General features: G+C 44.5%; 3 protein-coding genes across 3 annotated transcripts; all 3 read left to right on the top strand.

Moving 5' to 3' along the window:
• Positions 1 to 3,132: 3,132 nt before the first annotated feature.
• Positions 3,133 to 5,325, top strand: LOC117579883 (venom acid phosphatase Acph-1). Its single transcript, XM_034266019.1, has 5 exons — positions 3,133 to 3,419; positions 3,997 to 4,095; positions 4,162 to 4,245; positions 4,301 to 4,459; positions 4,525 to 5,325. The coding sequence occupies exons 1-5, from the start codon at positions 3,261 to 3,263 to the stop codon at positions 5,233 to 5,235; spliced, it is 1,212 nt and encodes a 403-aa protein (XP_034121910.1). The 5' UTR covers positions 3,133 to 3,260; the 3' UTR covers positions 5,236 to 5,325.
• Positions 5,326 to 6,301: 976 nt separating this feature from the next.
• Positions 6,302 to 10,834, top strand: LOC117579882 (venom acid phosphatase Acph-1). The gene is made up of 5 exons (XM_034266018.1): positions 6,302 to 7,022; positions 8,793 to 8,891; positions 9,326 to 9,409; positions 9,648 to 9,806; positions 9,962 to 10,834. Exons 1-5 carry the CDS (start codon positions 6,861 to 6,863, stop codon positions 10,670 to 10,672), a joined length of 1,215 nt encoding a protein of 404 aa, XP_034121909.1. The 5' UTR covers positions 6,302 to 6,860; the 3' UTR covers positions 10,673 to 10,834.
• A 2,338-nt stretch (positions 10,835 to 13,172) lies between these two features.
• On the top strand, positions 13,173 to 15,344 carry LOC117580514 (polycystic kidney disease 2-like 1 protein). Its single transcript, XM_034267107.1, has one exon. It carries the CDS (start codon positions 13,173 to 13,175, stop codon positions 15,342 to 15,344), a length of 2,172 nt encoding a protein of 723 aa, XP_034122998.1.
• The last annotated feature ends 277 nt before the right edge of the window (positions 15,345 to 15,621 follow it).

Genomic DNA, 15,621 nt, shown 5'->3' with positions numbered 1-15,621 from the left:
TTTCGTGGTTGTGGAGTCTGTCGATGTATTTCTTACTAGTTTTCTTTATTTCTTCTTTAATGGTTGGAATATTCAGATCTTTGTGGATGTTTGCATTAGATACGTAAAACGGAGCATTGACAATTTGTCGCAAAGTTTTTGATTGGTAACGCTGAAGTATTTCAATATTTGAGTTGCTAGCAGTTCCCCAAAGCTGTATAGCGTAGGTCCAAACAGGCTTCAGTATGGATTTGTAGAGGCGAATTTTGTTTTCCAAAGTGGTTTCTGATTTTCGACTAATCAGCCAGGACATTTTTAGTGTTTTAAGTCTAAGTTGTTGACATTTTGCTTTAATGTGGTTTTTCCATGTTAATCTGCGGTCGAGATGCAAGCCGAGATACTTCACACAGGTACTTTGTGGAATTGGTGAGCCGTTAAGTGTAACATTTGGGCAGTTACCTGGTCTTAATGAAAACGTTATTTGGACGGATTTCAGGGAGTTTATTCTAATTTTCCATCGAAGGAACCAGTCTTCAATTAGGCTTAGCTCACTCTGCAGGAGTTCAGAAGCTTCATTTATAGATGTGCTTGTGGCTAAAACGGCTGTATCATCAGCATATGTTGCAACAGTGCAGTTGTTTGTAACTGGCATGTCGGCCGTATATAGGGTGTAGAGAATTGGTCCCAATACGCTTCCTTGTGGGACGCCTGAGTTGATGAGAAGTAGTGATGAACTATCGGTTTTCTGCTGCACGTAAAAGCATCTTCTAGCCAGATATGATTTGATTAATAAATAGTACGGAGCAGGTAGCCATTTCTTTATCTTGTACAACAAACCTTTGTGCCAGACTCGATCGAACGCTTGTTGAACATCAAGAAATGCAGCAGTGCAGTATTTTTTGTTTTCAAATGCCGAAACTATATCATTAATAACCCTGTGACATTGCTCAGGGGTCCCGTGACCCCTCCTGAATCCGAATTGGTATTCAGGAATGATGGAAAGTTCGTCTAAAATTGGTAACATTCTCTTCAATAGTATTTTTTCAAACACTTTCGAGAAAATTGTCAACAGACTAATGGGACGGTATGATGTCAATTCCGTTTCTATTTTGTTTGGTTTTAGGATCATAACGATCTCTGCACATTTCCATTGACTTGGAAAGTGGTCTAGTCTGAGAATCGCGTTATATATAAGAGTGAGAAACCGAATGCATTTTGGTGGTAAACTTTTTAGGGTGATACCGTCTATTTTATCAGGGCCTGGTGCTTTTTTATTGTTCAAGCATTTGATTTCTGTCACAACTTCTTCATNACGGAGCAGGTAGCCATTTCTTTATCTTGTACAACAAACCTTTGTGCCAGACTCGATCGAACGCTTGTTGAACATCAAGAAATGCAGCAGTGCAGTATTTTTTGTTTTCAAATGCCGAAACTATATCATTAATAACCCTGTGACATTGCTCAGGGGTCCCGTGACCCCTCCTGAATCCGAATTGGTATTCAGGAATGATGGAAAGTTCGTCTAAAATTGGTAACATTCTCTTCAATAGTATTTTTTCAAACACTTTCGAGAAAATTGTCAACAGACTAATGGGACGGTATGATGTCAATTCCGTTTCTATTTTGTTTGTTTTTAGGATCATAACGATCTCTGCACATTTCCATTGACTTGGAAAGTGGTCTAGTCTGAGAATCGCGTTATATATAAGAGTGAGAAACCGAATGCATTTTGGTGGTAAACTTTTTAGGGTGATACCGTCTATTTTATCAGGGCCAGGTGCTTTTTTATTCTTCAAGCATTTGATTTCTGTCACAACTTCTTCATATTTAATGCTTTTAATAGGCAAGCTCATTTGGCAGGGTGACTCAAGGAATTTTTCTACTTCAGTCTCTGTTGTATAATTATTTATATCGTTTGGCTGAAACACAGAGTGCAGATGTTGTGCAAATGCTTCCGCTTGTTCATTATTAGACCTACACCAAGTTCCGTTGTTTTTGCGAATATTTATGTTTCTTTTAGCTGGTTTCTTTAGGTATTTAGTCGCCCTCCATAGGTTGTATTCATTGTTGCTTGAATTAGGGTCTAAGTTTCTCAGATACGCAGCTAGAGATTCATTGCGTAAGTTCGACAGCAGTTGTCTAAGCTCAGATGCAGCCTTGTTGTATAATCTTTTGTCAGCAGGGTAGTGAGTTTCTTGCCAGCGTTTTCGCAGATTCCTTTTATTTTGTATTTTTTGTCGAAGATCGGTTGAAAGGTTCAATTGGTTTGGTTGTTGATGATTAAGAGCATGATTCGTGTTTCTGTAGCTCGCATTATGAATTGTATTTGTGAAAAGCTCCACAGCATAGTCTATCTCCTCTCCTGTTTTTAACGGAATGTCCAGGCTTATAGCTGAATCTAAATGGCTTTTAAATGCGTTAATGTCTGTAGAGGCTGTTATTACTTTATAGGGCTTTTCCAACATATGGGCTATTGTGCTGTAAGTTGCTATTATTGGAGAATGATCTGAGTTAAGGTCAAAGCTCTCCATTACTCGCATGTGTGATTGTGGGATTCCAGAGAATACTATGAAATCAATCAAATCTGGAATTTTTCGACTATCAGTTGGCCAGTATGTGGGCACACCAGTTGACAAAGTCGTTATGTTATTGTTTCGTATGCATTTGTATAACTCCGATCCCTTCGGGTTAGTTAATCTGGATCCCCACCATGGATGTTTGGCATTGAAGTCGCCTCCCACGATAAACTTTGCTCCCAGTCCTTGGAAAAAGTTTTTGAAATCGAGTTCTTTTATTGTGAATCTTGGTGGGAGATAAATCGCTGTTATTGATACATCTGCGTGCATACATTTTATCTGAATTGTGGCAGCTTGCATAGCGTTTTCCCTAGTACTGTCGTATAAACAAATAAACAAAAAAAAGTAATAAATAATTCAAGTAAATTATATGAAAAACCCCCAAAAAAATATAGAGTCAAAAGTTCATTGTGCGAATTCTTATTTATTTGGTTTTTTTTTGGCAAAATCAGTTTCGTGTGAAGCAAATTAAGTTGAATTTTTTTCTTGCCATTGTAGTGGAATGATTGCGCTGATTGAAGCGCTCGTCTCGCTCTTCGCTGCTGTTATCTTCGGGCGTGTGTGTGTATGGGTGAATACATAATCGCGACTTAAAAGCCGACCGCAGTTCTATTGATGCAGTCACTCAACGCAAAAGCCTCTAAGCAGTCGGTCTACCTCATTCTAACGCTCAATCCCGCACAATCCAGTCCAATCCAATAAACAATGAAGCTGTTGGGCCTTCTGTTCTTTCTCAGCCATTGGCTGATGGCCGTTCGTGGAGCCAGTATATCCGGTGTCGAAGTGCCTGTGGAAGTTCCCGAGGAGGTGATCGAAACATCGAGGAATACAAGCAGCAACTCCACTCTAAAACTCGTGCATGTGGTAAGATTCGAGTTATGTGTGAAAAGTTATACAAAAAAGACAAAAAATAAATAAATAATTGTCAAATTCGTTCTAATTGAGGACTCGTTAAAAAATTCAACAACTAGCCAAGTCAGCAGACCATAAAATTAGACAAAATTGGCTGAACATTAGCAGACATGAAATCATAAAGCGAACGATTAAAATGTTTGGTTAAAGTTGAGTTTGTACTCTTAAGTAAACCGAGCTATCGCATCGGTTTTCCCGCGAGAACAGATGCGCGTGGCGACATGGCGTATACTTAACGTTGTATTAAGCGCGCTGCGGGAGAAACCGGTTTAGCTAAACAATTTTTGAATTTATGGAGCGACTCATTGTATAATTTGTTTTTCCATCATTTGTGGCATAATTTAAATGTATTGTATATTGGAAATGAGTTATGAAAGCAAATATTTATTGCTATTTAAATTATTGTGAAAAATTATCAAGATTTCACACAAATTAAGATAAGTTGATGGACGGAAACTTAAGCTATATTTATTGTTTATATTTTATAAATCATATTTTAATGGATTTTCCCAACCTTTGTTCTGTTTAGCTATTTCGGCATGGTCCTCGCACTCCAGTCAGCACCTATCCAAAAGATCCCTACATCAACGAAACATTCGAACCCTATGGCTGGGGACATTTAACCAATGTGAGTACCAAACCATTACAAAAAGTTAAATATTAATAATAACAAATATATTTTCTTCTGCAAAAGCCTGCCAAGGTGGAGCTCTATAAAATAGGAAAACAACTGCGTGGCCGCTATACAGACTTTCTGGCGCCCTACTATCAGCCCGATGTAAGTTGAATAACCTGATGAAAATCAGTCTATTATTAAAATGAAATCATTGCAGATGATCCACGCTCAATCATCGGCATCGCCACGTACCATGATGTCATTGCAAATGGTGCTGGGTGGACTCTTTCCACCGGAAAACACGCCCATGGAGTGGAATCTGATGCTCAACTGGCAACCCATACCAATCCAGGTAGAGCCTGAGGAAACGGATGTTGTAAGTTGAAATGCAAACAACATAATACAGATAACAGTAATTTAAATGTTTTATTGTTTTTACAGCGTCTAAGAATGAAGGTTCCGTGTCCGCGCTACGACGAGGCCGTACAGGAGGTGATGAACAGCCCCGAGGTGAAAGAGTTTCATGCCCAAAACTCAGAGTTGCTGCAGGAATTGACCGAGAAGACGGGACTGAATGTCACCTATGCCCATGATGTGACCAACGTGTTCATTACGCTACTCGCGGAGCAGGGTTACGGACTGGAACTGCCTCAATGGACCAAGGAGTACTTTCCCGACAAGATGCTGCCCCTGGCAGCTCAGTCCTACATCTATGACGCCTACACGCCCGAGCTGCGCAAGCTGAAGGGCGGCTTTTACCTGGATCACATCTTCGAGCAAATGCAGTCGAAGATCTCCGGCAAGATGGAGCCCTCCGCTCGGAAAATGTACCTTTCCTGCGGCCACGATTGGACCATTACAAACGTTCTGTCTGCTCTCGGAGTGTGGCAGCCGCAGATGCCACGATTCTCTGCCCTCATAGCTTTCGAGCTGCGGCAGCGGGACGATACGGGGGAGTACTTCGTGGAGATCTTCTTCCAAAATGATCCCGACAAGGAGCCCGAGCAGCTGCAGGTTCCGGGCTGTGCCAAACAGTGTCCCATTGAGAAACTGCTGGAGCTGACTGAGCAAGTCCTACCAGACGGCTCCTACGAGCAGCTGTGCATGGCCAAAAGCGCCGCTAATGGGGCAAAGATCAGCTATAACAAGTGATTTGTGCTCAACGTTTGGTGGGTCGAATGATGATGTTTTATGCAGTATTAAGATTATATAAAGTATCTATTTTATCTCTAAAATTTTAAATTGGCTGCCCCATTGATTGATTGGCACGATGAATTTTGATGTGGATTGATATACAAATAGCAGGGGTTAATGTCTGAAGTGTGCGTTCATGTTGATACATGGCAATCCACGGGTAGGTTGAGCAGTTGTGAAATAACCATTAGCTTGGTTTGCTGTGCTCACAGTTTTTCAAGGGCATACTTTTAGGCTATCTTCAATACCCTAATTATGCTGAAGAATACTCTGCTTCATATGTTATATTTGACTGAAAATGAGACCTTGTTCAATGCTAGCACCACAGCACCAATTCTTCCCCATGAACACTTGCATCTTTAGCAAAACTTCGATCAACCTTCTCTCAAACCTTCGTATAAAACGTTTGCTATCCCATTCAAAGCAAAACAGTTGGCATTAGAGGGCTTAACGTGTGCCACCCAATCGAATCGGCATTACAGAGTCACAGCAGCAGCCGCTTGAACAAAACTCCGAGACAAAAGGGCATGCAGAATAACATTTTTTAAAAAATTCAAACCATTTACGTAAACTTCCGGACTATGACGGAACCATAAAGGCAGCAAAAAACAAGCAAAAACAGGCAGCAATTCAAATTCGGCAATTAAAGAGATCCAACAAATAATTAATGCATATGTTTCGTTTGTGTAATTAAGATTATGTTCGATCTGGACTCGGAGATTTATTACGCGAGTGTTTAAGTATGCAATTTTGGTGACGAATTCGTTTTCTTAACGAAGGGGGAAGTAGACAGTGTGGCGGGAACACACTTTTAAGGCAGGAAAGAATCCAGTTCATATAAATTAAAAGTAGCCCGCGCGAATTCAAACGCCTCAAACGCAACGGCGTTGTTGCCGGAGTCTCTCTCTGCTCTGTTCGGTTCGGTCAAGCCCCACACACAAACACAAAAAACCACACAAAAGACACTACAATAGTAGCAATAAAAAGAAATAACCAACACTATAGGAAAAACGAATAATAGTAATAAAAAATATAGAAAAAGAGCGACGGTGACGACAGCATTTGGCGATAATGAAACGATAAAAAACTTGTGGAACATATGCTTCTGGGCTCTGCCTTTTGCAGTGACACAGCCCCCGCACAGTATTATTGTAGATAGTGCATCGCTCAGACATTGACACAGTCGCGTGCGAAGACCGCAGCCGAAAATCGGGGAGTTGAAATTTGAAGCTCTATCAAAAGTTAGTGGCAAACAAATGATAGCAGCATGGCTACACTTGGGGCAGCGAATGTAATCAATTGATTCTGCTCGTAGGAGTGGGACGAAACCAGTTTGATGTTTGTAAATTAGCTAGTTTCGTGGTCGCGATCGCGGTTTATGGGTACAATAATTAAAAACCCCGAAAAAAGCGGCACAAAAACCCAAAGGCAAAGGCGAAATATATGCGAAGCAAACGGCAAAAGGAACACACGTTAGTCGGTGATCTGTCGGCGGGCAAGCTCTCCAAGCACAACCAAATCCGAAACGCTACGCCAGCGGAATCCGAGCTCCGTCACAAGTTCTATAAAGAGCGTCTGTCAAAATGCCGCGTTCGCATTTCACTCGAAGGCATTGTCTAGCGATGACGGGCGGATTAATTGCAACGGGGCTGCTGCTCATCTGGTGTCTGGCACACTCTACGATCGTATCGGGAAAACTATACGATCCCGCCGCTGACAAATCAACGCTCGAGCTGCTGCATGTGGTAAGTCAGGGGCGTGCGTCGCGAATCGTGAGCATCTCGTGCGCAATGAAACGAATATGAAAACAGCTGACGGGGAATTTGGCGTCCATGAACAAACTTTTAGTGAGTGGATCGCAAAAGTGAATACAGCTTTGGGCAGGCGATAAGTTTCTAGTGGAAAATAGTTTATTACGACATAATTTAGGTCAGTGCAAAAATGTACTACTTCAGCTGAAGTAAACATCGTTAAGATCACACGGAAAAATTCGCTAAAAAGTAAACATCTTTATGATCTATTATATACTTTCTTAAACTCATTCATGGCGGCAACTCAAATTATTGCAGAATTGTTTTCTTTTAGCAGATCCAAAGTGACTGATAACGCAAATGACGAGTAAAATTTTTGTTTTTTTTGAGCATTGAGAACTCCCTGGCATTGACTTTTGCGTAGAGGCCATATAAACTTTGATTACGTTGATAAAGCATTTTGTTTATTAAGAGATCATCAACAAAAATGTGAATTTTGTTGTAGCAGTGTGTATAATTTTAGTATAATTACTCCATGGAATTTGATGAATTTAATAGGCTGTCGTCAGCGGTAGGTAGCAGATAACAGTCGAGTGTCGCGAGTAGAATTATCAATGTGAGTCAAATGACTAAACACATCAGTGGGGAGAGTGAAGGTGCACTATAAAGTAGCCATGGCATGGCTGTTGAACCAGGTGGGATTACCCCTAAAAGTTGTCTCAGCTGTTCTTGGCACTCGACTCGACCCGAGCGCGGAGTGCTACATGCTATCAGTTGTTGAGCACTGCCACTGTATTCAATAATACCTTATATAATTATTAAGAATTACACTTGAGTTACACAATTAAACATTGAAGTGCAGCCAAGCGGAGCGTTCCACAGAAATTATTTCTAAAGTTCAGAATTTATTTTCGCGGAACTTCAGTTCAAAGTGGGTTAAATAATACTCTGGGAATATAAATTGTTATGAAAAACGAAGCCAATTCCAGTTAAATAATGTCTTGGATGATTATTGTGGGGTTTTCATGTTCTGCGAACCCACAGAGATTGATTTCGAGACCCCACTCCAATAGTTTAATCTCCGTCCACAATTAATACGTATTTTATATATATTTAAATAATATATTTGCGACTTAATTTGAGCCTTGTTGGTGGTAAATAAAACTGGAATAAACCTGTTTATAAAATAACTAATTAATGCATAAAAAAACACGAATTCTTCCATTATAACTTTTACTTTAATTAAGTTCACAAGCTCATAAATCACCAAAAATAACCAAAAGCAAACCCAAGTCAAAACAAAAAACAAGAAAAAAACATAAAACCGGCTACCCAAATTACATTTCGCAAAAAAAAAAAACCAAAGCAGTCCCACAAACAAAAACAAAAGCAACAAAACTGCGACGCACTTTTCATTTTTGTTTGGCGACTTTGATGAACTGGAAATCCAATTAGCTTAGCTCGTGGTTGACCTTCGTCCGAGACGCACTCTTATCAGCGACAGAGATACGAGTAGGAGCAATAAAAATAGATGCGGGAAATACTCTGAAATCAGCTGGGGCATAGCACATGCTCAGCACATGGCTGATTGATCTCCACGAATCTTATCAGAGTCTCGTGCAAGTGGCAGTGCAAGTGCAGTACTTAAAGCTGGTCAGGCTAATTAAAGAGGCTCTGAGAAAAGGGTAGAGAGGGTGGAGGGAGAGTGTATGTCTGGGTGGTAACTCTGTTTGACTAATAAAAATTGTAATTGCTAAACTTCAGGTATTCCGACATGGACCACGAACGCCGGCGGATACGTATCCAAGGGATCCGTATGTAAATGAGACCTACTATCCGTATGGCTGGGGACAAGTAACAAATGTGAGTGGAGAAAAAGTTGTGCTGCTGAAACTTTTGCACCATCATTCTGTCCCGAACGCAACCCAAACCAACCCCGAACTGAGAGCAGCCCACCCAAGCAGCAAAGCATTTAAATAAATTGAAATGCAAATGTTTTCCAGGAATGCTGGTTTTGGTTGGTTCCGGGGATGGGTGCCGAGGCTGCATTAACATATACACATGCATATGTTTATGCAATTGCAAAAATGCAAGGCATTTATTATTTTATAACACTTCTCTCCATCTCTGTCTCTGTCTCGGTCTCGGTCTCGGTCTCCATTGCTGTCTCCGTCTGCTACACTACATGCCGACTGCCGCTGCTGCTCCATGCCTGGTGCTGCTGCTTGGACTCTTTCTTCTGCTGGTGTTGTCTCACGTGCCATCCGCTCATGCCATGCAATAAATCAACGCTCCAGAATGGCAAACGCGAGCTGTTCAACATTGGTACTTGGCTGCGTAAGCGTTATGGCAAATTTCTGGCGCCCCACTACAGTCCCGATGTGAGTAAGCATTCACTAACGAACCGACATGCCCCACCCTCCCATTACCCTACACTATCTATGGCCACGTTCCATGGTTCCATGGTTCCATGGGTAGTGGGTTGGAGTGTCTGATAGTGCGGACGTTTACAAATTGCAAAGCTCAAGCGCGCTTGGCTCATCACTCAATTTCTGCTTCTCCTTCTTTTCGTTTTCGCTACTTTGCTGTTCTCTTTCGCCTTCCGTCCGCGCCTCGCAGCTGGTGCACGCACAGGCGACTGGAGTGCCGCGCACCCACATGACCATGCAGACGGTCTTGGCCAGCTTCCTGCCCCCCAAAGGCACCGACATGGAGTGGAATAGCAGGTTTAATTGGCAGCCCATACCTGTCTTCTCGCAGGAGCTCAATGAGGACACGGTGCGTATACTTCATAAACTATAATGATTAATTGTACAGCCGCCAGTTGCGCATCGAGTGGTATTTTATTAGGTTTTCATACCACACGATTTACCTTGCACTCAATTATTACAGAACTTAGTTGTAAAATCCTCCTCTTTCAATGTCTCCCACAGCTTCTACTAGTTCGCACGCCCTGTCCGAGGTATTTCGAGGCACTGCATGAGGTCTATGACCTGCCCGAGGTGAAGCAGGAAGTGGCACCCTATCTGGACATGTACAAGGAACTGGAGACACATACAGGTCTCAGCTTCAAGGAGCCTGAGGATGTTCAATCGCTCTATCTGACGCTGCTGGCCGAACAGGAGTGGGGTCTGAAGCTGCCCGAGTGGACCAACGAGTACTTCCCCGAGAAACTGCAGTTCCTCGCCGAGCAGAGCTACGTGTACAATGTGTACACACCCGAGATGCAGAAGATCAAGGGCGGGCCCTTCCTCAAGAAAATGTTCGGCGAGATGCAGCAGAAACAGAACGGAACGCTCAAGCCGAGTGCCCGGAAGATGTACATCTACACCGGCCACGACTCGACGGTGGTGAACATTCTCTCGGCCCTGAAGATCTGGAAGCGCCAGCTGCCCCGCTACTCCTCCATGGCCATCTTTGAGCTGCACAAGAGCAAGGAGACGGGAGAGTACTGGGTGGAGATCTATTTCCGCAACGATCCCAAGGCGCAGGCCCAGAAGCTGACTGTGCCCGGCTGCGAGTTCAAATGTCCGCTGGACAAGCTGCAGCAGCTGGCCAGGGATGTGGTGCCCACGGAGCTGGACGATAATCGCTGTGACTCCCGCAACGAGGCATTCACAGAGCCCCCATTGCGTGGCCCATAGAGGCCATAGTGTGATTCTTACAGGTGCTACAAAACTCAGGGAGTGGGACATGCCAGTCAGTCAGTAAGGCACTCAGTCCTGCCTGTAAGCCTCAAATAACTAGTTAAGTCAGTCGTTTAGCCTAAGCCAAATAAATGTGTTAAGGTTCCAGAGTTCACTTCAGATATTGTCTGTCTTCGTCAGCGTTATGGTAAGGGTCTGTGTGTGTGTCTGCGACTATACCCAGTACGCCTCATGTGGTAGCCAAGTTGGCTCATTTCCGCTTTGTGGCGTCGCCTGCCGACTGTCGCCTGTCATTGCCATTGCCCAATAGGCCGCTTCCGTTTGCCCTTTGCCAGCAGAAGCAGAAGCAACGGCAGCAAACGCAAACAACTTCCGCATTTGTTTAGCCAGCCATTCCGTCTGCTCCTTTCTCCTTCCTTTTGCTCTCCGTGTGTATATCTATGTCACTGCCTCGTCTTGCTCATTTTTGCTAGGAGGTGACATTTTTCGCATTGCGGTTTACCATAAACTATTTCATTGGGGAGTTGTTCCAGCTTCTACGTTGGTTCCAGTTCCACCTCCCTCCAGCATCTGCTCAGGCATTGTTTGCTCGTGTGCGTTTGCCTCTCCATCCTCGTATAGTCGTGGGGATTTTTCCCCTGTTTGCATATCTGTAAACTTTATTTGTCAACGGGACGCATATGTTGTGTTGTTTGCCAAAAAATAAACGAATCTCCCCCTACCAAAACTCCCCCATTGTAGCAGCTCCCCGATGAATTCAGTTGTGTGTGTGTTTGCTGGATGTTCCGTTTAATTTTCGCTTAATTTGATTTTGCTGGCTGCTGGAGGTGCCACGCGGAAGTGCCAGAGGGTGGGTTGGCTGACAAATCTATAGGACCATGAGCTGCAGGATTTGTTCTACTTCAATGATTAATGAGACACAGCGAGAGAGAGGAGGAGCGAGTCGGATATCGGACAGGGTGCTGCCGGAATTAAGTATGCGCCATGTGTGTGTGTGTGTTTTGACAGGAAGTTTCAGATGATTAAGATGCTAATCCACATGCACATATACCATATACATTTCCAGTATATCTACTGTCAACTGCTTGCAGATCTCCGACCATCTGTGCATCTCTTTTCACCTACTTGTAATTCAATCATAAATAACTCAACTCTCATCATCTGGGGACTTCATATTCATAAATTTGATCATTTCAGACTCCTGCTTCTCAGACTATCATAATTATTAACCCTATTATGCAGTACTTATGCCCGTCATTCGTCTTCCCCTCTCCCCTCGCTTTCTTTCTGCCATTTTGCCTCTCAGCCTTAGACATATGCCCTGGCCAACAAATCTACTTAGAACTGAAGCTGAAACCTCGACTCAGTCACAAAACTTTCAATGGGAAGAGCAAACTTTTATGCGGGCTGGTCTAAGTGCAAGTCTTTCGGTAAACTTTCGCATTTTTTCTTCCTGCTAGCTCCCGCTGCAGGACGATTGCGACTAAGACGTAAGATATAAGAGCCTTGGCTGCTCGTCTGCCTGGCGGACAGTGGAAGTTTCCTTTTTGGCGGGCTGCACTTTTCTCTAGCTCACATCTTTCTGTGGTCAGCTTACTAACGACTTTTCGATACGGACCGAAGGCCGAAAAACTTTTTTGCTTGGCCTAGAAGATAAAATTTAGCCGATTGCCAGTTGGATGCCGCACCTGTTCCCTGAGCTAATCCTGGCCGACTGCTACTGCGAGTGGGTGTGCAGAGTGGCGGATTGGCAGGGTGGCAGGGCATGCATATTAATAAGCTGCACAAATGTTTGCCGGCAAACAAAGTGCCAGGATGAGGCCAGGACTAGGGAGTTGCCGTAACGTGTAGTTGCAGTCTATTAAAAGGCACAATAGATGGCAACCCGGTGCCCCAGCCGGATGGGTGCAGGGCCATGCGATGCTTCATTTCCGTTTCCACCGAAGGAACAGAAGAAGACGCCGGGGGAGCGACGCAGAGAGCGAGCGAAAGCTTTCCTCACTCAAACTGTTTGCTGTTTAGTTTCGCATAGAGCGTAGTCTTCCCTGTAAAATGCATAAATCTTTGTTGGCACTCGAGCGGGTTCCAGGGGGGCTGGCTCTGTGTGGGGGTCTGTGTCCGGATTCCCTGTTCACTCCAGCTTTCGTTTGGGCTGCAGCTGCTTGGGCGTCTTGTTTGTTGCTCGTTTCATTTGTCAAAAAAGGTTTAAGAATTTTATTGCCAGTCCATGGAGTGCAGCAGTGCCGGACAGCAGGGGATTGTGTTGGGACACTTAGACCTTAGAACTGCTCCTGGGAATGCCACTGATAGTACGATAATTTGCGCACGGCCAGAATAAATGAAATGAACCTAATAGAAAAGAGTCACCTATTCCATATCCATTACTCAGATAAACTTCTACATTCAAAATATATATTTTCCGATTATCAAAGATCGTAGTTCAATGGCGAGCAACGCGATATTTATTGTCACTCTGTGCATAATTGCCTCGTGCTTCATGGTCATCTGGAAATTCTCTGGCTTCGATCACGAGGCGAGGAAATTCAAGACCATTCTGGTGGCGTTCTTGCTGGTGATGCTTTTCCAGTTCCTGATTTTTGATCCGTTGAAGTTTCTGGTCTTAGCCATTGATGCTGCCTGCTGGCCCAAGTTGCAACGCCCGTTGGTGCCGGACCCAAAGGCAAAGCGGCATACCCGAATGGACTATCTGAATCTGCGGCTACGCAGCCTGCGCAGTCAGCTAATGATCACGTCAGGACATCGCAACGAGGAGCTGAACCTCAAGTACAGGACTATTGTCCGTGAACTGTGGGTGTATGGGAAGTTGTTCCTAATACACTTATTTCTGAATCTGGCGATGGTCAATCGGCTGCTGTACTTCAATGGGGAGTCCATCACGAACCTCTTGAACTACAAACACGCCGATTCGATTGGGCTGAGTCACGTGCTGTTTCTGCATCAAGTTTATCCCTTCATCGAGCACACGCTGCTCAATGGCTTCCTGTTGAATGATCATCATCGCAAGTCCGCTCACTGGGTCCTTGTGAACAACACAAAGCTGTTGGGCGTTATACAGATGCGGCTGCTGCGAAACACTGGAGAGCACTACGGCTTAAATGAACCGATATACACGGACAAGGAGTACTCCGAAGGCTGGAGCCTGCCCTATGTACGTGAACCCTACACCAACAAGTACTGGTCCATTTATCTGCCCTGGCTGCCCATGTCCAAGAGCTACAGTTTCTGGGAGAGATTCTTTCTAAACATCAGACAGCACGGCTACTTTGCCTCCTATCCCGAGATGAAGGGCTACGCTGTCACTCTGCAGAGCAGGAGGGATGACAGCATGAAGGTGCTCACATATCTGTACGAAAAGAATTGGCTCGATGACAGGACGGCAGCCTTCTTCCTGGACTTTACGCTCTACAATGTCGATGCCAATATTTTCAGTGTGGTCACACTGCGGTTCGAGAATCTGCCCTACGGCATCATACACAGCAGCATGTACGTGAATAGTGTGTCCCTGACGGACACGGTGGAGACTCTGCCCTGGTATAGAATGATTTGTTTGTTCGCCTACGCGATCATCTGGCTGGAGCTGGGCATGACAGTGATTGTGCCCCTGTGGTTCGAGCCCAAGCGACTGAAGAAGTTCTGGGTCAAGGTGGACATACTGATCCTGATACTCAGCATGATAGTTGCGACTTTGATGGCCTTGAGGATAGGCGTTGTGTCCAAGCTGTTGGATGTCCTGGAAATGGCCAGCACGCATGATTTCATTGACTTCCGCATACCGGCACGCCTGACCGAGCTCATCTTCATTCTGCTGGGTTTCCTCGTCTGCCTCGTTACGTTGCGGTTTTGGAAGGTAATGCAGTTCGCCAGCATCTTTCAGATCTTTACGAAGACCCTATCGATGGCCTGGAAGGCGCTATTCAGCACGGCCTGTGTGATCTGCATCTTTATGTTTGCCTTTGGCATTGCCATCGTCTCCATCAATGGCAACAACAACGAGAACTTCAGGACTCTGCTGCACGGCATGGCCACCGTCATATGCTTCGCCTTTGGCTTCACCAGCCACGTCGCGCCCAGCGATCTTTTCAACGGCGGCACTTGGCTGGGCATTCTGATCTACGGCTTAATGGCCTTCACCATTGCCATTTTGCTGACAAACGTGTTCGTGTCGATACTCAACAACTACTTCAAGGCAGCCAAGGAAGTCCGCGATCGCAATCGCAAGGATCAGATCACATTCTGGGAGTTCCTTAGCGTCGAGTATGCGGACACTATCAAAACTGTGCGGGAAGCATTCCGGTGTGAGCGCAAGTACAGGCGCAAGAACCGCACCGTGGCAGAGAACATTAAGCGCAAGATGGACCTGCAGGCTGCTGCTGTTATCTCAGCTCGTGTCAAACGGGGCAGAGGCTATAGGTCGGCCAGGGAGCGAAAGGGCGCCGAGACGGAGGATGAGGCGGAGGAATATGAGCGCAAGGCGCAGGCACAGCACATTGATCGCATATCGAGGACCTACACGATAGCAGCCATTCTCCAGACCCAGATGGAAATAGCTGAGCGAAGAATGTTCGGCGATAAGGATGGAAATCTCCACAGCGATGAAGAGAGCGATGATGGCGCTATGGAGCAAGATCTTCCACGGCAATATGTATAAGGTAATGAAATGTTTGTGTACGGGCGTTCGGGGTTCGTTGTTCCTGCCGGGGTGTTTTTGTTTTATGTCATAAGTAAATAATTATGCGCAAACAGGCCAAACTTTTGACTTCAAAAGGCTTTTAAGGCAATTTGGCGCTCGCTTTCTTCGACTTGTTTGCCTCTAGCGTGGAATTCTGGCTGCGGTCCAAGTCCACAAACTAAATGCCTTACATAAAAGGGCCCTCTAAGGGTCCTCCCCCTTCTATTGTTATGAAGTAAGCAAATAAAAATTGAAT

Source organism: Drosophila guanche, unplaced genomic scaffold (genome assembly GCF_900245975.1).
Source record: "Drosophila guanche unplaced genomic scaffold, DGUA_6, whole genome shotgun sequence".
Taxonomy (NCBI): domain Eukaryota; kingdom Metazoa; phylum Arthropoda; class Insecta; order Diptera; family Drosophilidae; genus Drosophila; species Drosophila guanche.
This window is presented reverse-complemented; position numbering and strand designations above follow the sequence as displayed.